At 40.0% G+C, this 23,077-nt stretch overlaps 1 protein-coding gene across 4 annotated transcripts in view; it reads left to right on the top strand.

Annotated features, from left to right (window-relative positions):
• Nucleotides 1-23,077, top strand: part of psd2 (pleckstrin and Sec7 domain containing 2) — an 82,198-nt gene that overhangs the window by 42,874 nt on the left and 16,247 nt on the right. For all 4 annotated transcript variants that reach the window (XM_082176947.1, XM_082176946.1, XM_082176949.1 and 1 more), the window contains 5 exons: nt 1,607-2,070; nt 3,316-4,023; nt 19,750-19,944; nt 20,036-20,116; nt 22,167-22,279. In XM_082176947.1, coding sequence (XP_082033073.1) covers nt 1,691-2,070; nt 3,316-4,023; nt 19,750-19,944; nt 20,036-20,116; nt 22,167-22,279 — 1,477 coding nt within the window. In that variant the 5' untranslated portion in view covers nt 1,607-1,690. The remainder of the gene's footprint in view (nt 1-1,606; nt 2,071-3,315; nt 4,024-19,749; nt 19,945-20,035; nt 20,117-22,166; nt 22,280-23,077) is intronic.

Here is a 23,077-nt window from a genome sequence, read left to right as displayed (position 1 = left end):
GTTTCATTTTCTCATTATATTAATTTGCACATCACTACATTTTTCAATGATTCTCAAACAACTCGTCAGATTAATCAATCTCTCTAAATCCCTCCTTTCCGCGAACTACTCTGCTCTGATTGGCCAGACGGCTCAGTCTGTTGTGATTGGTCTACCGCGTACAGCGCACGTGTCAAAAACAAAAATGCCCATTGCCATAACAACGTCAGCTCTGCGTGTCTTGAGGCTTCCTACACCGTAAACTAGGCTAAACATAGTAGCGAACAATGACGCCGACCATATCAATCCGAGTGCGAGTCCTATGATAAAACACTGAAAGAACTAGTCATTCAACCCGAACCTCAATCGCAAGGACGACTTGAGCAGGACGTTTCTCAGTGATACGCAACTCAGTTTGAGGTACATTATATGAGATGTTGCAACTGTAATTCCTCACCATCATGATTAACAAGTGCATGTCCATCAATAAACCGATTATTTTACTTGTACTTATTTATTTACCGAGTATTATTCTAATTTATTGTGGTGAACGTGGAAACAGTATCAATAACTTTTATTAACTTAAATTAATCTTTCCTCAAAGTAGTGAGAACGACAGACAATCTGCATTAATAGACAGTTTTAGGTAATAGTGGCCCACAGCTGATTAGCAGAAGTATTTCAGTAAGACAGTAATAATGTGAGTTTGCCAGTTTGCAGGAGACCACCACAATATAAAACTCAAAACTAAGTATTTTGAACACCATCTTTCAAGAGTAAGCGGTTTGCGAATCCTGTATTGAATTGAGAAGCAGTCATAAGTAAAATTATACTGATTATACTGCTGTGGAATCGTGATAAAGATGAATTTTAACCACTGATTCTTCACATGCTCGTCCTTTGGCAGTGTAAAAAAACTGCCTTTTTTTCTCACATTGTAGAGCACAGCTTCTTCTCGACATGAGGTTGAAGTTTTCCCTGGTGTCTGCGCGCAATATGCTAATGTTTCGTCTTGACGTCACAACGACACGGCTTATGACTCGTTTGAAAAACGATTCATTTCATTGACTCAGAGTCGACTCTTACTTTTGAAAGATAAGACATTAACTTTATATACGGTGCACTTTCAGATTTAAAACTTTGCAGGATGTTTTCATTCACTTAGAGCTGTTACACACTACATGAAAGGTCATTTTCAAAAATCCATAATAGGGGCCCTTTAAGGCCAAAATGATTTATCCACTTTCATTTGTCATGTCCTAACCAGGTGTGACTGACAAGCAATTTGTCTGTCCATAGCCTGGAACATTTGTCTGACAGGAGATATTTACAATGGTGTGATTTTGGATCAATGCCTTCAGTAGGCAGGTCTACACTGAGTGACAACATATACAGTAAATAAAAATGAAACAATTTACAGAATGTCATGTCAATTTATTGCATCATGCCTGGTAAAGGGGCAGTTTTATATTCTTACATGAACAATTGTCTCATTTGTTTATATGTAGAAGATTATTTATAATCATAAGGCATTACTGTATTTTCTCAGTAGGTCACTATCCTCTATTATTCAGGGCTCACCTTTATCTGACATCTCATTGCTATGTCTTATCTTCCTCTGTAATAGGTGTGAACTTTGGCCCTCTCCCTTGTTCCTGACCCTGACCTTGTGACCCCAGGCTGCCTGGACATCGTGATTGAGGAGGCCACCATGAGTCAGGAGGGGCAGCATGACCCCCTCCGCACAGACATCCCACCTCCAGATACACCCCCAGCACCTGAGGGAGAAGAGGATGCTGACGGCTCCAAGGCTAAAGATCTGGAGCCCTGTAATGGAACAAAGACAGAGGAGGAGCATCAAGGTGAAGCAGAAGACAGAGAAACAGAGAATAAGCGAAATACACAGTCGAGGGAAAAAGAGGATGAGACGGTGACATTAGAAGAGGAAGGTAGAAACGGTGAGATTGAGGGCAGCTGCGTGGATCCTGTAACAGAAAACGGTAACGGGGACACCCGTGAAGGTGAAGACACACAGTCTCTGCCGTCTCAGAGCCCAGAAAAGGACTCAGCCAAGCCCCTGTGTTCTCTGAGGTTAGTAAAATAAGAATGACTTTTACATGCACTTTAAAATTTGATTTCAGTCAGACTGAAGCAGTAATTCATCTTTAAATGTAATGTCACTTTAGTCCAACTGAAATTGCGCTGTGTGACAGAAGTAGTGCATGTACATAACACAACCATTAAAATTTGTATTCAGCATTGATCAAAAGTGACAGTAAATACTTTAAAAAAAAAAGATTTCAGTATAAAAAAAGCTTTTCTTTTGAACTTTTTATTGAACAGAGAATCCTGAAAAATATGGATCATGGTTTCCATAAAAACATTAAACAGCACAACTGTTTTACATTTTTACAACAATACATTTTTTACCATCAAATTAGCATATTAGAATGATTTCTGAAGGATCATGTGACCCTGAAGAATGGAGTAATAATGCTGTTGCATCACAGGAATAAATTACATTTTTATTCAAATAGAAAATTGTAAAAATAGTTCACAATATTACTGTTTACTTGTACACCTATACTTGAACAGACAGATGAAGACTGTAGCTTAATTATAACTGCACTAGTAAACATACTTAATAATGCATATCTGCAACATTTACAGTCAAAAGTAGATTCTTGATTTGCAATTCAGTAAATTTGTTTTCCTGTCACTTCCTGTTTCATTTCAACTTCCTGTGTGATATGCCTTATGTGATTCAAACAAAAGCGCTAAACAAATAAAATTGACTTCCAAAACACATCCTAATGAAAACAATCTGGCTGGATTCTGAACAGACCCCGAAATGATCATTAAAACCCCATGAAAGACAAGACATTGTTTTACAACAAATTTCACATTATTTTTCACAAATTTCAGACATTGTTTTACAACAAATTTCACAATGCCAGGCTTGTTATGTCGTACAAAATGTTTTGAATGTGAAACACGTGTATTAAAGAGTTTAGCTGCGGTTTTTCAGTGTCAGGCTTCACAAATGATGTGGCATGCATGTTGCAAAGAGAATGGGGAGATATTTCGGGCACCATACGTGGCAGGGGAGCTGTCCTGAATGAAGCTCCCCTCTGCTGGGACTCCTCCGCTGCAGTCATGATGAAGAACTGTGACGGCAGCCTGAATAAAGATAGGAGCATGTACCGCGCATGCCAGCCAGGCTAAGAGCCTTTGTATACCGTCTAAAGCCAGACCTCTGTAGCCAGGTGTGTCTGTGTGATTTGATTTTTACCTCTAGATTTGGGAATGCTTTAACCGGCGTCTTTGTCACTGCAGGTTTGAGAACGGGACCGAAGATGACAGCGAAGGGCAGGAGGACGAGGAGGGGATCCCGGAAGAGTCTTTAGCGCAGGGGAACCTAGATGCCTTCAGCTCCACATTTGAGCTCTCCGTAGAGGAAGCGGATGCTGAGGTAGAGGACGAAGAAGAAAAGGAGGAAAGAGAGACTCGAAATCAGGACAGTTTCAGCTCTACGTTTGAGAGCATAGTTGAGCAGGTCGCCAAGACCACGGCTGTGGAGGAGGAAGAGGACGACGGAGAGGAAGAGTACGACAGGACGAAAGAGAGCCAGGACGGCTTCAGCTCCACGTTCGAGCGCATCGTCGAGTCTGAGCTTCTGAGAGGCGGGACCTGCTACAGCAGTTTGGATTCTCTGGACGTGCTGTCGCTCACCGACGAGACGGACAGCTGCGTCAGCTTCGAGGCGCCGCTCACCCCTCTCATCCAGCAGAGGGCCCTAATGGGCCCCGAAACTCCAGAACTGGAGCTGGAGACCGTGCAGGAAGGGGCTGAGGGCGAGGCAGATCTGGGGACAGAGACGGCAAGGGATGAAGCCAGCTCTGCAAGTCCACTACGGACCACTATACCAGGAAGCAGGTCGGAAAATGTCTTGAGCCAGCCGGCACAATGGAGCATCCCTAATGGATTCCACATTGAGCTGTCTGGGAATGGAGAGAGTGGAGGAACAATGCCAAACTCTATCAGGTAAGGATGCAACTAAATCTCCTGCTTGACCTGTCCAGTAGATGGCATGCAGCACTAGTTAATAACCTGCTCTCAAACTGTGAGCAACAAGTTTCATGCTATTTTTCATCTGGAATGGAGTCAAGATCCACAGTCAATGACTGTTTGCTAATTGTTACTCTGATGAGGCATATGTACCGTCAGAACTGCGTAGATATGAGCACCCTAGGCTGAATTAAAAAAATTAGCATCTACCTACATTTTTTTGCAAAACTCCAAAAACGTACCAATACAAACTATTCACTGCAGTTTCCAGATGAAATGAACAGTGTGGTAGTAAACCACCAACAACGTTTATTCTTTTTCACACATATGATTACGGGGCAGATTATCAATTAATAAAGACTTATTTCCTCACGGTTTCTTGCACAATGTTAATACTGTGACCTCAAAACACTTAGGGCCTGATTTACTAACAGCTTGAACCAGCGCAAATAACCCTCTTTTGTCGTTAAAAAACTACTATCAGAATTTACTTAAGACACACAGTGAAAAATTTGCGCTGAAAAGTCATGGAGAGTTATTTTTTGTGGCTGACCTTGTTGCATATGCATTTGTTGGAGTTTCCCTTTCAGATGCAAAATTTATGGGAAAATAAATCATGCAAGGTGATTTACTAAGGTTTGCGCTAGTAAATTTTCTGGTATTTGCGCCATTATTTACCACCCCCAAAAAAGCATTTCTTAAACCAGACGCTAATTTGCCCTGCTCTTGGTAGATTGCGTTGGTCATTATGGAATGGACTCCCATCTGCACTTTTTTGGAATTGCGCTCTCATGCTAATTTGCCCCGTTTAGTAAATCTGGCCCTTAGTGCATGATTTGTTAAACGAATACATTTTGACATCGCATAAACAGCTCCATATGTTTGGCTTTTCTGATGTAGTAAACTTGCTCAGTTGCCCATAAAGAGCTTAGAAACCCGTGAAATGCAGTTTACGATAAAAGAGCATGCTAAAATGGCATAGTTACTTCAGCAAATGCAATTTTATGTGATGTTTTCTTATGTTCTTATTTGTTAGGTTTAGTGTAGGGTTAGTGTAGGCAGTAAGTTGTTTTCAAACGCAACAAAGCATAGGCCTACATATTTTGACGCCACTCACTATAAATTAAATTTCCAAACTGCCGCGATACGTACAACAACCGACATGATAAAATATTGACAATTCACACCAGATTCATCTGTTTCAGATAAAACTTTGGAAAGTGTGGTGAAACGTGCAAGCAGCATCGTAATATCATATTGCAGAGATGTCGTCATAGGCACATTTTTCCAATGAGCCATTTAGAAGGGTAGCCTATCATGTCTGTTTTGAAGAGAGTATCACACTGCGACCTAGCAGACTGGAAACTTCTTTATATTTCACGGATCTGAGCCAGTATCCAAGAGGAAAGATTTCCACCTCTGGGAGCCAGTGAAGGATTGTCTAATATAGCTCTCTCTCTCCCTCTCTCTCTGCATCCATCTGGACTGGACGCAGCAGCAGATGTTGTCGTTTTTTTTTTTTCCTCCCCAGTTTTAAATGACTAGCAGCTTCCTGCCCCCCAGTCTGCCTGAATGAGGCATTGTTTTAGGGAGTGACATCATCGCCTTTGGCTTTCCTCTTTCACGACGGGAGCCTTGCTCTAGTTTTCAGTCACACTGTGCTTTTTCCAAGTGCCACTTGGCAACACGTCAATTTGAGTCCTTCTGTATCAATGCAGTTGGTTTTCGTTCACTGACAGGGTCAAAGCAAATACATTTGATGTAGCTTTCGTGTCCAGTTGACATCTATATTGCACTCTATTCATTAAAACTTTTAACTCCCTCTCTTAGCATTAGCGGCTAACTTTATTAGCCTGTGGTCTACCAAAGACTGGTAACGCTACACTAGCCCCATGTGTTCTTCATTAGCAGTTCTTTGGAGTTGCATATAGTGCTTAAATGTGGCTGATAAACTCCTCGCAGCGAATGAGTGCTGTGCGATGTCTACAACAGCTAACAGAAGGAAAAGAACAAATGCTGGTAATTAGCTAAAACACAAAGCCTCATGAGCATAATGCTAGCTAGGGAGTAACTTAAAGCACAGTCTGTTTTGATGATTAGTTCACATTATTTGAATTGAGGTAGCTAAAAGGATGCAGAATTGCAATTCTAATTTGAAATATAATTAATTGAAAATCAAAGAATTTTATATTTCAAGCAAACAAACAAACTGAATGGTGACTGGAAAAAACCCCTGAAAGGATTTATATATCGTGGATGAAATATGTGAACTTTTGATACAGTAAGTTGGTGTTCTTATTTAAATAGACAATAGCATTTAGCTTGCTGATTTACTGATTGCCATTGCTATTTAAAGGGAGGGGACATTCAAGAGAGCATTTTATTGGACAAAAAAATGGCAAGATTGATCAATATCTGTTTTACACTTTTAGCATTTCAGACCTCACTACCGTGACCATAGTCTCAGCCTCAGACGTCCTGCCCATGGACTGTTGGCTGAATGTCTAACTCTAATGCATAAGGCACACAAAATGGGAAACACTTCAGGAGTTTCTAAGTCGTCATTGATTGGTTGAATTCTACAGGATTTCCGGGAGACGTTTGTGTCGTATTCTTTAAAGGTCTGCCTGGTTTAGGTCTGAGACAATGAGCAAAACTAACTGTGATTGGTTGCTTTACATGTCGGTCAGACGGCCTCTGGGTGGTCCTTGGCCAATGAAAGCTGCTATGGAGTCCAGACCTTCTACCATCAGTCTGAAGTTCTGGCTACACGAGACTACCGTGACCATAACCACCATAGACATTAAAGGGCACATGTCCACCTCAATATTCGCTGATTTTTTAACTGAGTTTACAATTCTTAAATAATTTTATTCAGTCGTTCTAATCCTGAATATGTAGTTACACAGATGATTAAAACTCATTGTTGACTAAAAGCCGTAAAACTGAGGCTTTTGATTGAGTTTTTAAACTATATTCATGTTAGATTAGTGGGGTTTTTTTTAATGAAAAACCCTGTTTGCCCCTAAAACTAGGATAATGCTTAGAGTGCACTGGAGAGGAAATGCAAGTGAGTCCACAAATCCTTCAGTTTGTGTTTTTCACCCATTTGGTGACATAGGCACAGAAACAATCGAGTCCCGACCCTGCCTCTTTCACCACCCCCACGCCTTTCTAAAGCTCATTTATTACTTCTTTATCAGACACTCATAATCTCCTTCTTTATCTCTCGCTGTCACACATATACACACACACACACACACACACACACACACAAACAAACTTCCTGTCTGGTTCCGCTCCATCCTGGTTGTGTGTGTAGGAGCAGCGGGTGAGTGCTGTCTAGCTGATGATTATCCCTACAGGATGCAGGAGAGCTGCGCACACACACACACACACACACACACACACACACACACACACACACACACACACACACACACACACACACACACACACACAATCTCTCTCTCTCTCTCTCTCTCTCTCTCTCTGACATCTACACACTGGATGAGATAAACATTGCACAAACACACACACTCTTGCATACTTTCATACAACAAAGAGAAAGGATTACTGTTGAAATCCTTTGTTTTTCTCCAACCGCACAGCCCTTTTCTTTAGGTATTCTGCTTGCGTGAAATCAATATTATTTACTCAATTACTCTTGCAGGTATTGACCATCCCTTGATAATTTCGTTTGTACTCTGACTGTTATACCCTTTCTGAAATTTGCCTTTAGCCAGCATGAAATATAGATCTGCTATTGGTGAAATATCAAGCTAAGTTTTAATCCATACACTGCAAAAATCGCTCTCTTAATCACTAACTTGGTCTTGTTTTCCAGTATCTAAACACCCAAACAGGAATAAATTACCCAAGAAGTGAAAGTGCAAAAGATATTTATTTATTTATTAATGTAACAAATTAAGACTTATACATACATCCACACACACACACACACACACACACTCACCGGCCACTTTATTACACCTTTTCAACTGCTCGCAAATTTAATCAGCCAATCACATGGCAGAAGCTCAATGCATTTAGGCATGTAGACATGGTCAAGACGATCCGCTGAAGTTCAAACTGAGCATCAGAATGGGGACGAAAGGTTTTTTAAGTGACTTTGAACATGGCATGGTTGTTGGTGCCAGACGGGCTGGTATGAGTATTTCAGAAACTGCTGATCCACTGGGATTTTCACGCATAACCATCTCTAGGGTTTACAGAGAGAAAATATCTAAAGAGCGGCAGTTCTGTGGGTGAAAATGCCTTGTGTATGCCAGAGGTCAGAGGAGAATGGCCAGACTGGTTCGAGCTGATAGAAAGGCAATGTAACTCAAACAACCACTCATTACAACCAAAGTCTGCAGAAGAGCATCTCTGAACGCTCAACACGTCATACCTTGAAGCAGATGAACAACAGCAGCAGAAGAACACACACCGGTGCCACTGTCAGCTAAGAACAGCAAACTGAGGCTACAATTCACACGGGCTCACCAAAACTGGACAATAGATGATTGGAAAAACATTGCCTGGTCTGATGAGTCTGGTTTCTGCTGTGACATTCAGATGGCAGGGTCAGAATTTGGCGTAAACAACATGAATGGATGGATTCATCCTGCCTTGTATCATTGGTTCAGGCTGCTGATGGTGTAATGGTGTGGAGATATTTTCTTGGCACACTTTGAGGCCCTTAGTACCAATTGAGCGTGATTTAAACAGCAGTATTGTTGCTGACCATGTCCATCCCTTTATGACCACAGCGTGCCCATCTTCTGATGTCTACATCCAGCAGGATAACGCACCATGCCACAAAGCTCAAATAATCTTAAACTGGTTTCTTGAACATGACAGTGACTTCACTAAACTCAAATGGCCTCCACGGTCACAGATCTCAGTCCAGTAGAGCAGCTTTGGGATGTGGTGGAACGGGAGATTCACATCATGGATGTGCAGCCGACAAATCTGCAGCAACTGATGCTATCATGACAATATGGACCAAAATCTCTGAGGAATATTTCCATTGCTCGTTGAATATATGCCAGTAAGAATCCAACCCAGTACTAGCAAGGTATACCCAATAAAGTGGCTGGTGAGTGTATATATTAATGGACAAAATGTACTTTCAATCTGCAAAATGTGTCATGTTTTATAATATATTTAAAAATACATTACAGTCAACATGAAATCAAAATGGACCCTGTTTATTTGTTAATGCATGTTCCTGGTCTTCTCCGGCACAATTTATTGGTGCAAGTTATTTCAAATAAAAAATATTTGTCTTCATAACACTGTATCGAAATGCAATAATGATCCTCCCTTTGGAGCGAATTGGGCCGGCTAGCTATAAGGTGTGTTGCGGTTTCATGTTGACCTAAAGCATAAACCTCAATAAATGTATTATTAAATTCCTTATTTCCATTTAATTTATTTTACTTTGTAGGTAGTAGGCAGCAATCTTTTCAATAATCACTGACCATTGCAGCATTAGCAGAATATAAATCTATTACTTCTCTTAGCTGCAAACTTTATGGAGCATAAGTCATAAAACCTCTGCGGGTCAGATAGCTTGCGAGCTAGGAAAGAGCTGGCTCGAGCAGAAAGCCTCTCTTCAGCTCCACGTGTTGGACCTGCTAGCAGAACTGCAAAGCTCCCGGAGCACAGATGAGTTGAGATGAAACTGAGCTGACTGTGAGACTCTGCTGAGCTATTAGAAGTGCAGAAGTAAAGCTCATCCGTAGAGAGAATAATCTCTTGTGCCGTGGAGACATCAGCAACGGATGATAAGGAGAGAGAGAAAACGTTATTACTAAGAATGTGTGTGTATGTGTGTCCACACATATGTGTGTCAGAATAAATCATGAGGGGTCTTTGTCATTCGCACTGTGCCATGCTGTTAAATCCTCGCAGGTCTGTCTCACAGAGAAGTCTGTCTTTACTGGGTTTAAACCCAGTCTATATTTAGCTTCATCATGTCTCTGTCTGACACTTCAGTACTGCTGTGAAGTTGCTCAGAAGCTTAAAGTGACTGCAAGAATGGAGAAGAAATGTATAAAGGAATGGTTCAGACAAATATAAAAATGTCATCATTTATCACTCTCTTGTTGTTCCATATGACGTCCCTAGAAGACTTACTTTCTTCTGTGCAGCACAAAAGGTGTTTTTTTTAAAGAATATCCTGGCGTCTATTAATTATAATGAGAGAAAATGAGGAATGGGGCTGTCAAGCTTTTAAAAAAAGACACAATGGCACCATACATTTATAAATGTACTAGAGCAGATGTCTTGATTTTCAGTGAATTACTTAAATTTTTGTCTTTTTCTTACACAAAACTATTGTATGGCGTCTGGAGGCTCTTGCACAAGTCATATTAATGACTTTTATGATTATGCTTTTTTGTCGTTTTGGAGCTTTTAAGTGCCCTGGGAAGGATTATGAATGCTACAGTTAAATTGTAGTTTAGATCAGGGGTATTCCAGTGAACTTTCAGTAGGTCCAGTCTCTTCATTTCCTTCCCATTAAAGTCAGAGGAATCGTAATCATAACTGTTTCAGATGCCATTATGTTTGGCTATGAAATGAAAAAAGCCATGTGCGTGTCATGAATATTTATTGTTCATTTTCAAGTTGGCAGCCATAATACCTTGTGACGGGAAGAAATAATAAATCCTATAAACAGTCGGTGTTGTTATTGCCAAGTAAAATGAAAACTATTAAAAATCATTTTCAGTAATTGAAATAAAGCTACAATCAAATATAAATATTGGATTAAGAAAACTTAAATAAGAATTAGACGTTTTGAAATAAAAATGTATGTAGAAAATAGTAAAAATGGCAAATGCACATAACAAAATGACTAAAACTTAAACAAAAATTAAAACAAAAAATTACTATAAAGCGAATTAAAAATCTTAATAAATAATTATTAGTGCTATAAAAGTTTGTAAATGTGTGTGTGTGTGTGTGTGCGTGCGTGTGTGTGTGTGTGTGTGTGTGTGTGTGTGTGTGTGTGTGTGTGTGATAAAAGAGAGCCAGAAATATTTGCATACCGCCAAGTTTCAAAAGGTGAGGTAGCCTAAGATAAGTAGCCTAAGTGATGCAAAAAAGTATAGAAATTAAAATGCATTTAGTTTACTCATAGAAAGCTATTCAGGTTAAAAGGTTCTGAGAAACAAAGAGTGAAGATTCTGAAGCTGGAGCTAATACGTGACCTTTAGTTATCAAGTTTAGAGAGACAGGAAGTGAGCGAGAGAAGGATGATTATTCGTTTTGATGGTGGCCCGGCGTCAGCTGTGATGATCATTGTAAACAATTATGATGGTCATTCAGCTGAATGATCGGATGTTTGTTGATGAGGGGACAAACATGTTGTGACTGCAGGTTACTGAAGCATGCCAATACCACAGATATAGCAGACTACACTCACACACACTAACAAGGCCCTTTACTGTCTCATACATCAGCGCTTGGCCTCACATCCTGATCCTCAAGAGATAACTGCAAATTTGAAAAGATAAAAAGGGTTACGGATGGAGGAGCATTTTGTTATAAAGTGGTCTGTGTGTGAGTGTGTTGGACGTTATCTGTATCCATTCTGCCAGTCTGAATGTTAGTCACTGCTGAATGGAAATGTTGTTGCACATTGCATGATCCAGTTTGTTGTGAGCTCAAAGTCTGTGTGCGTTAGTATGTTTTTGACTTGGAATAATTTATATTTTTCATGTGCTCAAGTTAGTCTCTGGAGTACATTCATAATTTAGTTTCCAAGTAAACTAACAGGGATCTCTCAGCATGCCAAAGCGCTTTAAAATGTATTTCTCAAAACTGTTTTTAAAGTTTATGAGTTATTTAGCTACCATTTGAGTATTTTTACTTGTTTTTTACTCAGTGTAGTAACAAATTGCACATTTTGAAAAAACGATTTGCTTCTGACTAGTAGGCTTATTTATTTGTTATAAGTTGCAAACGGTTTTTAACGTCTACTAGTCAGATTTCTATAACAAAGTTGCCATTTTAATTTATCATAAACCATGCAGTCAAAGGAAGAATAATATTGTTCCGAGTAATAACGAAATGGCTACTATAACTGTTGCAATATTTTTTGTATGAAACTATTTGTTATTATTATTACTGTATTCGTTTTTGTTGCTTTTTGTTATGTTTTGAAGAATACAGGTTAACATTTTGCCATCAGTGAGCGTGAGGGATGAAGAGAGGCAGAACTCTAATAATAGACGCGCTCGCGGCCTGGTGCTCCCGGGCTTGGGTCCAGATCACTACTTCAGCATCGGAAATATGGAAATGTGGCTCGGGCAGGACTCATTGAGTAATTCAATCCATCCAGAGCGACTCTCTCCGCCCCCTTCCCTTGTGTCCGACTTTGAGGAACTTCACACTGGGAAGCCGTTTACGCCGGAGCCAAACGCGCGCGCAGATTCACTTTGAATTAGTCGCGTCAAAACCTTTATTTATCGAAGAATATAAACGGCATGCGGCGACCCACGTCTCCAGAACGCCCCTTTTAGCAGCAGCTGCGTCGAAATCTTTTTCCATTTGGGAAAAACCTGATTACTCAATGCGCAAAGCGCCCGAAGGCGAATGGAGTTGAAGGGATTTTTCTCGCTCCGCGCGGGATTGATGCCTGATCTCCAGTGAAAGATGTGGAAAGATGAATATGAGGTGCATTTCGACTTTCTTCTGGGACTTCTGTAAGTTCTTCTCTAGCTTCTGTTACTTTACATAGCGGATTTCACTTTAAAAGATCTGCAACAGACTTATGAACTTACTCTTAACTTCTGTCATGAAGTGGAAGTTGTATTCTTTTTGGTCTGATATATGAGTTTGTTTATTTATTGGCGGTAGCCCATTGAAGTTAAAAGTCCTGGGCTTTTCTTTAATTATGTAATCTATATACACAGAGACTTTGGGACTATGTTTGGACTTTATTCAGTTTTCTGGTTTGGGACATCTTGCCCTTTGGTCTTTGGTGGACACATCTAATGGTTGTTTTTTTCTCTGGCTATGGCACACTTGCAATATATAGGGTGACCGGGACTAGTTGTTACATATTTTACTCATTATTTAGTCAGTATTTCTCAGTGTAGTTTTTTCAAGTCAGTTTTCCATTTTCACCAACATCTCAACAATTATTGTCCAGGAAAAAAGTACAGTTCATTTAACATGTTGACTTTTTGTGACAAGATGCCCCACTTGTGGGACCTGCCATTAGCCTATATTAGAGGTTTTTCAACAACAATGGTAAAACAATTGCTAAAAATTAGGATTTGACCATACAAATAGACCTACATGAAATATTATAATGAATAATTTGCTTAACATTTCAACTTGTAAAACCCGTAACAACTTGTCAGAATAAAAATGTGATGACCTGCCTTAACCTGTGATTTATGGGACAGGCATTTTGTACAAAGAACATAAATCTTTCGGTTAAAATGCCTTCATTATATAGTTGAGTCTGTCTGAATGTATGCCAGTGTGGTTTTATTGTACACTTGTACAACTTATGTAAAAATATGATGATATTGGACTTTTAGTTTATAGAGAAAAGAATTGACACACAGTATTGCAATTTAAAGCAGTTTTGAGCTAGATATTTGATGCCGACATACAAAACCACTGATAATGAAAAGCATTCCCTGTGTGACAACAACTAGTCCCGGTCTCCCTCAAACTTAGATATTAAACTCTCATCTCTTCCATCATCTAATGGTTTTCGATAAATACATAGCCTGAGGGTCCTTATAGTGTGAGAGAGTGTTTGGTAACCTAAATCCCTTTGTAACCAAAATGTTTTCATTGTACGTTCTGATGCGTGATGCATTTCTGTCCAAACATGCTGGTTTAATGTATTTCAGTTAGAGAACACATATAAAGGAGAATTTGTGTTTTTGGCTGACTGACAAGGAGGCAGCAACTCCTTCACACCTCACTCTGGTCGTCCAACACACCCTCTCCGACGGCATCAGAGCGGGTAGAGAGAGAGAGATACGCTGGCATGTGATGTGAGTCATAGACAAGCAGTCTCATGTTTAATCTCCTGCCTGGCTCAGCAGCCGCACAGGTCCATACAGAGACACGGCTGCTGGGTTCCTGTAGGATCACTGTATATCAGTGCTGCCACATTAAGCCCTGCCATAGTCACTTATAATGTCTAGAGCTGGTGTTAGCAGGGCATCAGGCTGTCATTTATTTTTAACTAGCGAAATGTGGAAGTTCTTTGTAGTGTCTAGGAAGTGAAAAACCCTTACATTGCTCTGGTGGTACACTGATGAAATCGGATGAAATGTTGTGGTACTTTGATATATTCCGTCTTAGCCACCAATGTCACATATACACTGGTACTCATTACCATTTTCCAACCATTTCCAAGTATTTTTATTTTTTTTTAAGTAAATTATTTACTTAAATGTCATACAAACATTTATTTTCATGTTAGCTATGATAGCTCAGCTGCCCCTGTAATCTTATACGTCATTGGCAATACTTAAGTTCTTTTAAAAATCAATAATTCTATAACTGTGCAATCTATCATTATTATTGATCACAGCGGTCCTGTGGCAGATGGAGACGTATTGCTTTCCGATGGGGTTTGTTCAGCCATTTATGTACACAGGACTAAAATACAAACGGCCAGCTGTTTTGACACCTGATTGCTGAAAGTGTATGTCAGGAGCGTTGAAGCAGTCATGGGAGTCTGCCGATTTAATTCACACCTGTCTCTGAGCAGACGCCGGTGCTCACATACAGTAGGTGTGAGTCATATTTGTGATGATTCAGTTAGTGTTTTGACTCACAGGAAGAGGGAAGGAGACGATTGTAAAACCTGAACTCAGTTGATCTTTCCTCATGGCTTCATATTTTACTGATGGATACATTTAACAACACAGATCAATCAATCATGTGATCAATAATTTAGCAGATGCCATGTGTGTACACTTAAAAAGAAAGGTTCCAAAAGGAGGTTTTTGCAGTGATGCCATTAAAGAACCATTTTTGGTTCCTTAAAGAACCTTCCAGTTAACAGATCTTAAAATAAACCTTTTTATTCTTAATGTGGAGAACATTTTAAAATTCTAAAGAACCTTTTTTCCACTGAAAAGAATCTTTTGCGCAATGAAAAGGTTACATAGATTTTAAAGGTTCTTCATGGAACCATTTATGCAATAAAGAGCCTTTCTTTTTTAAGAGTGTATCCCCTGCCATTTCTTATTCTTCCGTGTTTTTAAGCCCATTTCTCAAACTTACCAGTAACTATTTGTTTTATTTACTAGTATGATTTTTAGTGTACTAAGGTTTTCCACTAAATGACCAATTATCTTTTTTATTGGGGGATGTTTTTTTTAATGTGGATGATGGTGGAAAATTTGAAGCAGGAAAGGAGCTGTGCGAAGTCCCTTTCTGCTTCAAACGCTCAACCATGATCCCCATCCCAAAACCCCCCCAAATCACTGGACTTAATGACTACAGACCTGTCGCTCTCACATCTGTGGTCATGAAGTCATTTGAAAGACTGGTGTTGGTCTCCCTGAAGGACATCACAGGACCCTTGCTGGACCCCGTGCAGTTTGCTTATCGAGCAGTTTCTGTAAGTTCTTCTCTAGCTTTTGTTGCTTCTACATAGCGGATTTCACTTTAAAAGACCTGCAACAGGCTCGAACAGTTCAGTGGATGATGCGGTCAACATGGGAAAAAATGAAAACAAGGGACTTATGCAATCCTTTTCGTGGACTTCAGCTCGGCCTTCAACACCATCATCCCAGCACGTCATCCCAGGGATGTGTGCTCTCCCCACTGCTCTTCTCCACGTACATGAACAACTGCACTACAAAAGACCCTTCTGTCAAACTCCTGAAGTTTGCAGACGACTGTCCACACTGACGACCACAGTCATCGGCCTCATACACGATGGTGAAGAGTCTGCATATAGGCAGGAGGTTGAACAGCTGGCTGTCTGGTGCAGTCATAACATGGAGCTGAACACACTCAAAACACTGGAGATGACTGTGGACTGTGGCATAAAAGGCTCAGCAGAGGTTGAACTTGCTTCGCCAGCTGAAGGTGCACAGGTGCTGCTGATGCAGTTCTACTCTGAAGTCATTAAGTCTGTCCTCTGCACGTCCATTACTGTCTCGTTTGGCTCAGCTACAAAATCAGACATCAGATGGACGGTTCGGACTGCTGAGAGGATTACTGGTGCTCCCCTGCTCACCCTCCAAGAACTATATACATCCAGAGAGAGGAAAAGGGCTCAGAAATTCATTCGGGATCCCTCGCACATCCAAGTCACTTTCTCTTTGAACTGCTCCAGACCTGGTTCAATTCGGCCGTACTGAAATGCCTTTGTGGTCTCTGAATGAAATCAGGAATCAGTTATCACCCTAAACTACTGCTCATGACGTAGTGCGCCTGTTACTTTATTCCTCACCTAGAATTGCAGTACTTACCCTGTGCAACCCTGCCTGCGTGACTGTTCGCTCTGTGCTATGTTAGATTTGTCGGGGCTTTTTTTCTAGGGCATTGTGGGTAATGCTGATGAAGGGGCCATCTGCTTGGGAGGGACACAAATTACACCCTCTTTCTCTCTCCCGGAACACCAGGTTCTGCTGGCGCCATGGCAACCAACACATTAACGTTCCTTATCGAGTTTGGAGCTAATGCAATTGTGCTAATTAAATTATGCAAAAAAATATTTGACTCGTCCACAATGAAAATGACAGCCATAATTTATTCAGAAGGCAGTGGACAGACACGCATCGAGCAAACTGCTGTCCAGTAAGCATATGCCATCTGTATTTGCAGTATGTTTCTCTTCATGTCTGCTCTCAGAGTGATGACACAATCATTTTTTTTGCACTATTCAAAAGTTTAGGGGCTCACCAAGCATGCATTTAGTTGATCGAGTCAGAAAAACTGTAATATGGTGAAATATTATTACAATTCAAAGTATGTTTTCTATTTTAACATATTTTAAAATGTATTCCCGTGATGGCAACGCTGAATGTTTTTAGCATTCATTACTCCAGTCTTCAGTGTTACATGATCTTTCAGAAATCATTCTAATATGCTGATTTGCTGCTCAAGAAATATTTCTGATTATCATCAATGTTGATATTTTTGAGGAAACCATAATACATTTTTTGTAAGATTCAGTTTTCAAAAAGAACTGCATTTATTTGAAATAGAAATCTTTTGTAACATAAATTACTTTTATGACACTTTTGTCCTTTCTGAATAAATGATTAATTTTTTTAAAGTAAGATTTTTTATGAAAGATTGTGTATTTTAGCCACAATGGTCGACTAGTCATTTGTTCTTTAAGTGAGCAGCGTTTGCATTTTAAAACTCCCTCAGAGACGTTGTGCATTTAAGTTCATCCCCTTTAAAGCGCCGCCACTACCACCACACACATTTTGCAGGTCTTTTGCCCTGTCGTGAGCTATTTTTTTAGCGCACCACCTCAAGCTTTGTGTTTTTAAGTCAAAGTGTCAAGTTATAAATAACCCAGCTTTTAAAAGTCTCAGGATGAATTCTGTTCCATTATGTTGCGCAGAGTCTAGATATTTTTAACCAGAAAAATGCATGTTATATAAATGTCCCATAAGAAACACGTCCGGTCAGGGTCAGGTGAACCCAAAAGCCTAAATTATAGTTTTTATTCCAGCAACCCAATGAAAATACGCAGTTTTGCACATCCCCTATATGTTTATGATTACAATGAAACCCCATAAGGCACATTAGCTTATGCACATTGAGCTGTGTACCATAACCAGACAGAAGTTCATAAATAAATCATATGTAAAGCTTGGCGTCTGTCACTTCAGTAATGGCCTGCCTGGCTCACTCAGGTCCTGTCATCTCTGGGGCACAGCAGCCGACGCAAAAACTCCTCATCCCAAATTACAGATTCATTTAAAGAATATTCAAATGAGCCATTGCCTCAATTGCAGTAATTGTACACATCAAGATTTTAATTGGTTAAATTAGATGTGCTGTTTCTCGGCTGGAAAAAAAAGATTGTGTTTCTCTCAAGATGCTCTTTGCTACCCGTGAGCTAAATGCTAATTCAGTGGCATGAATTGCAGGAGGATTGTAATGGGCTTGGATTAGGTGCTTACTTCAATAGCATAAATTTGAACACTAATGTACACGTGTATGATGCTTTTTGTATTTGAGAATTAGATCATCTCTGTTCATCTCTTTTAGGATTGAGGAGAAACACTAGTGTAACAAATCTGATGGGCAAAACAATTTGGTCCATTACAAGATGGTCTGGCATGTTGACCTTGGTCTAAACAGCTAGCCAATTAACCATTTAAAGCCTCTTGGACCCAGCTAATGACCTAACATATACACACAGATGAGCCAAAACATTATGACCTGCCTAATATGCTGTTTGTCCACTGACCCGCCGAGGCATGGACTCTACAAGAGCCCTGAAGGTGTCCTGTGGTTTCTGGCACTAAGTTGTTAGCAGCAGATCCTTCAAATCCTGTAGGTTGCGAGGTGGAGACTTGTGGTTCCAGTACATCCTACAGATGCTCAATTGGATTGAGATCTGGGGAGTTTGCAGGCCAGATCAACACCTTAAACTCTTCATCATGTTCCTCAATCCATTCCTGAACAATGTGTGCAGTGTGGCAGGGTGCATTATAGATAGAGCCACTTCCACCAGGGAACACCATTGTCATGAAGGGGTGTACCTGGTCTGCAACAATATTTAGGTAGGTGGAACGTGTCAAATGTACGTCCACATGAATTGCTGGACTCAGGGTTTACCAGCAGAACATTGCTCAGAGCGTCACACTCCCTCCACTGACTTGTCGTCGCCCCACAGTGCATCCTGGTGCCATAATTTCCCCATGTAAATGGCACACATGCTCGTACACTGCCGACCATGTGACTCATCGGACTAAGGAACCTTTTTCCACTGCTCCAAGGTCCAGTTCCGATGCTCGCGTGACCATTGTAAACATTTTAGATGGTGGACAGGGGTCATCATAGGCACTCTGATTGGTCTGCAGCTACTCAGCCCCATACGCAGTAGAGATGCACTGTGTGTTGTGACACATTCCTCCCATAACCATCACTAAAAGTTTGTGACTTATACCACAGTAGCCCTTCTACTGGCTGGGATAGATGGGATAGCCTTCATTGCCCTTGTGCATCAATGAGCCTTGTGCGTCCAACACCCTGTCGCCGGTTTGTGTTTCTCCCTCCTCAAAATTGGTTGGTAAATTCTCACCAATGCTAACCAGGAGCAACACACAAACCTTGCCATTTCAGAGATACTCTGGTCCGTTCGCCTTGCCATAACGATTTGGCCCTTGTCAAAGTTGCTCAGATCTTTATTCCTGTCCATTTCTCCTGCATCCAACACGTTGATTACAAGAACTGATCATTTGCTTGCCATTCAATCCACTCAGACCTTAATATGTGGCCTTGTTAGATAATGATCACGACATTAGCTTGACCTGTGACTGGTTATAATTTTTTGGCTCATCAGTGTAAATTAAACCATATTTCTTTTTTTTCCCCATCAATAACTTGGTTTTATTGAAGAACATACAGTTCTTGAAACTTCTGGGATCACAAAATAAATTGTTGTTCATTCATTTGGCTTAATTTTTCATCTGGGAATTGATGTTTTTTTCTTTTCCATGTTTGTCTCCACAGTGATGCCAACCTCACAGATGTGCTGTGCGACTCGGACTCTGAGTTGGGTAGCGTGGACACGCTGGAGAGGGGCAGCACAGATACTCTCGCTAATGGCTGCCGCGTCGACACAGATGCTGCCAAACGACTGGCCAAGCGACTGTTCTATCTGGAGGGCTTCAAGCGCTGTGACGTGGCACGACACCTGGGCAAGAAGTGAGTGTTTGTGTATGAATGAGCGTATTGTATAGGTAAGGGAGTAGAATTAAACGCATACCCACAATCCCTCTTTCTGTTTCTCCTGCAGTAATGAATTCAGCCAGTTGGTGGCATCAGAGTACCTGAGCTTCTTTGACTTCACTGGGTCGTCATTAGACAGAGCGCTGAGGTGAGAACATTTCAACCATGAAATACGACCAAGTTTGTCTGTGACTTGATTTAAAACAGTGCAAATACTTTTCCATTCCTTACTGAAAGCAAAATGCCAAATGTAGCAACACAATACGCAGCCAGACTGAACATATTTGATGTTTAAAATACAGCTATGGTGAGTGGGAATTTGGACCAATGAGGTTTCAGTGTGCGGGTCTATGCAAAAAATATAAATCAAACTAGCAAAACATTGCTTTTTCATGTCGGGGCATGATTAGGACACACTTTTACAATTCCTCAAAGTGATGTTTTACAGAAGGTTTTGTAAAAACACTGCACACATCATGTAGTGGCTTCATAGTTTCCATGTATTTGTACTATACAGTAGTTAGGCTGTAATAAGGGGAAGTAGTTTATTTCAAAATAATACTCATGCATGTCACATATTCATCATGTCTCAGTTCCACAAATACTCCTAAAACTGGAAAGAATTAAGCACGGCATCACTTAAATACCTGCACTGCAAGAAAAGGAAGAAACAAGTGCAGTTACACAGGGTAGTTAAGAATATTTCTGTCCTGGACTAACAATAGTTCTCTGAATAGAACGAAAATCATCGCAGACAGTCAGTGGGATCTCTAATTCAGTCCCGAAATCATACTCTATGCAAGCACATAAACTAGTTTGGGTCACTTATAACATGTATTTGGCAACACGTGTGCCAACCATCTTCCCAAACCTGTAATGAGAATTGCTGTTGTCAACAAAAAGAAAAGCTTTAAATGCTTCCTGCGATTTTCCACCAAAATAAAAGATTGATGGTTTAACATTTAAAAATGAAGAAATCAAGACAGCCATACATTTTAGTATTTGAATAATAATAACATATCGCAACTCGACTTTTTCCACAAATGGTGCAGCCCTAACATGAACACAAATTCTTCTAATGTAGATATGCAAGCTCATTTTCATTGTTGCGTTCTTGAATGCCAGATTTCACTTTGTAACACAATGGAAGTACACGTTGCATTACTATAGCAGACATTAGTGTAAGCTAGGGATGGGCGTATCGATCCTGTGGTATCGATAGATCGATATACTCGCGCTACTCATTTGGCATCGATTTCCTTAAAAAAATATCGATATAAACTAAAAAATTATAATTGGGGGTGTATGTATCACTTTCAGCTGTTTTAGATTACTTCCTAAAATTACTATGTGCCGGGACACCCCTGGCTGTATCTGGCGGCGTATTGAGCTGGCCCATGTCACGTGACAGGAGACGAGCGAATGAGTGACATTGTGTGACACAGCCGACAACGACACACACACACACACACAGCCAAACAAGGCCACCAGCCCAGTAAAGTGTGACGACATATCTCGAGTGCACTAAAGGCGTGATGGTGTCAGACCGTTTTCTAGTTCATTTTTCCAAGTTCATTTTCTCAGGGAACAACTGTCTTTGTTATGCAGGTTTATAGGAAATCCTAGTTTATTAGGATCTTTATGATGTCTTGTTTTTGCTTCAGTGAAGTGTTACATGTTTACTTCTACAAAGAGGCTCGAAACATAACATTGTTATGATGTATTAGGTTTTAAAAAAAAAAAAATTTTTTGGTTTTTTCCTTTTAGCTTTTTCTACCAAGATTGGTCTTTTTTATTTTTTTTTATAAATAAGAAAAGTGAAAATGTGTATGTTTTTGTTCATATTTAATTTATTTCATTCATATTTATGTTATTTATTTTATGTATTGACCATAATACATTTTGTATAAATGGTCTGTATTTGTCTTGTGATTTGTCTTAAATGTAAGAATATTTTTACTGACAAAAATTTAAGAAAAAAAAAAAGAAATTAACGGTATCGGTATCGATATCGATGAAAATGCAAGAAAAAGTATCGGTATCGTATCGAATCCTAAAAGTGTGGTATCGCCCATCCCTAGTGTAAGCAAATAAACACAGTAAAGAATAGAAATTCAGGCTATAGTATTTGGAAGCACTAGCATATCTACTCTTTCTTTGTGCGGCACCATGATTCTTTTCATTTACTCTGGTTGCAGGAACTTCTTGAAGGCGTTTCCTCTGATGGGAGAGACGCAGGAGAGAGAACGTGTGCTGGTGCACTTCTCCAAACGCTTTTGCCACTGCAATCCAGAAACTCTCACCTCAGAGGGCAAGTCTTCCAAATGCATTGTGGATTTCTTTAGATTTAGTTAGAATTTTATCATGGCTGTACTCTATAATAATATTAAAAGGTTTTCAATTAACTTTTATGCTACATTGTGGCACACATGAGTGAAGGTACACATACAAAACTGTTCCAAAACCTAGTAAGCTGTCTTTTGCCTATACATAGGCAGCTGCCTTCAAAGATGGCCTTCAAAAGAATTTCATAAGTTACTTATTTGGAACATTTGTTTAATGTTAGCTTGCTGCTAAGCTAGCAAAATGTGTCCCAAATGATGCACTATACACTACACTCCTAAAAATAAAGGTTCCAAAAGGGCGTTTTCACAACATTGTCACATTAAAGAACCATTTTTGTTTGCACAAAGAACCTTTCAGGGGTCAGTTCTTAAAAGAACCGGTTTTTTTCTTGGCGTGAAGAACATTTTAATGAGAACATTTCTCTAATTTTAACAATTTAAAGAACCTTTTGTGCAGTGGAAAGTTTCCATGGATGTTAAAACTCCTGTGATGTCTAGCTAGGCAGCTTGATTTTGGTTCACACCAAGAACGATAGTCCACACACCTAAACCATAACGATAATGTCACAGAGAAGCATAATCATTGGAATCACTTTCCCAGCTGATGAACGATAAAAACATTGACAGCCAATCAGAATCCATCCTGCTATATAGAGCTCAAGCATTTAAAGTGGCAGACCACAAAACTGCTGCACATGCTTATAATAAACAGAATAATATCATCTGCTGGTGTGGACGCTTATCTCTATCAATATCTTTATAGT

Source organism: Leuciscus leuciscus (assembly GCF_965113295.1).
Source record: "Leuciscus leuciscus genome assembly, chromosome: 8".
Classification (NCBI taxonomy): Eukaryota; Metazoa; Chordata; class Actinopteri; order Cypriniformes; family Leuciscidae; genus Leuciscus; species Leuciscus leuciscus.
This window is presented reverse-complemented; position numbering and strand designations above follow the sequence as displayed.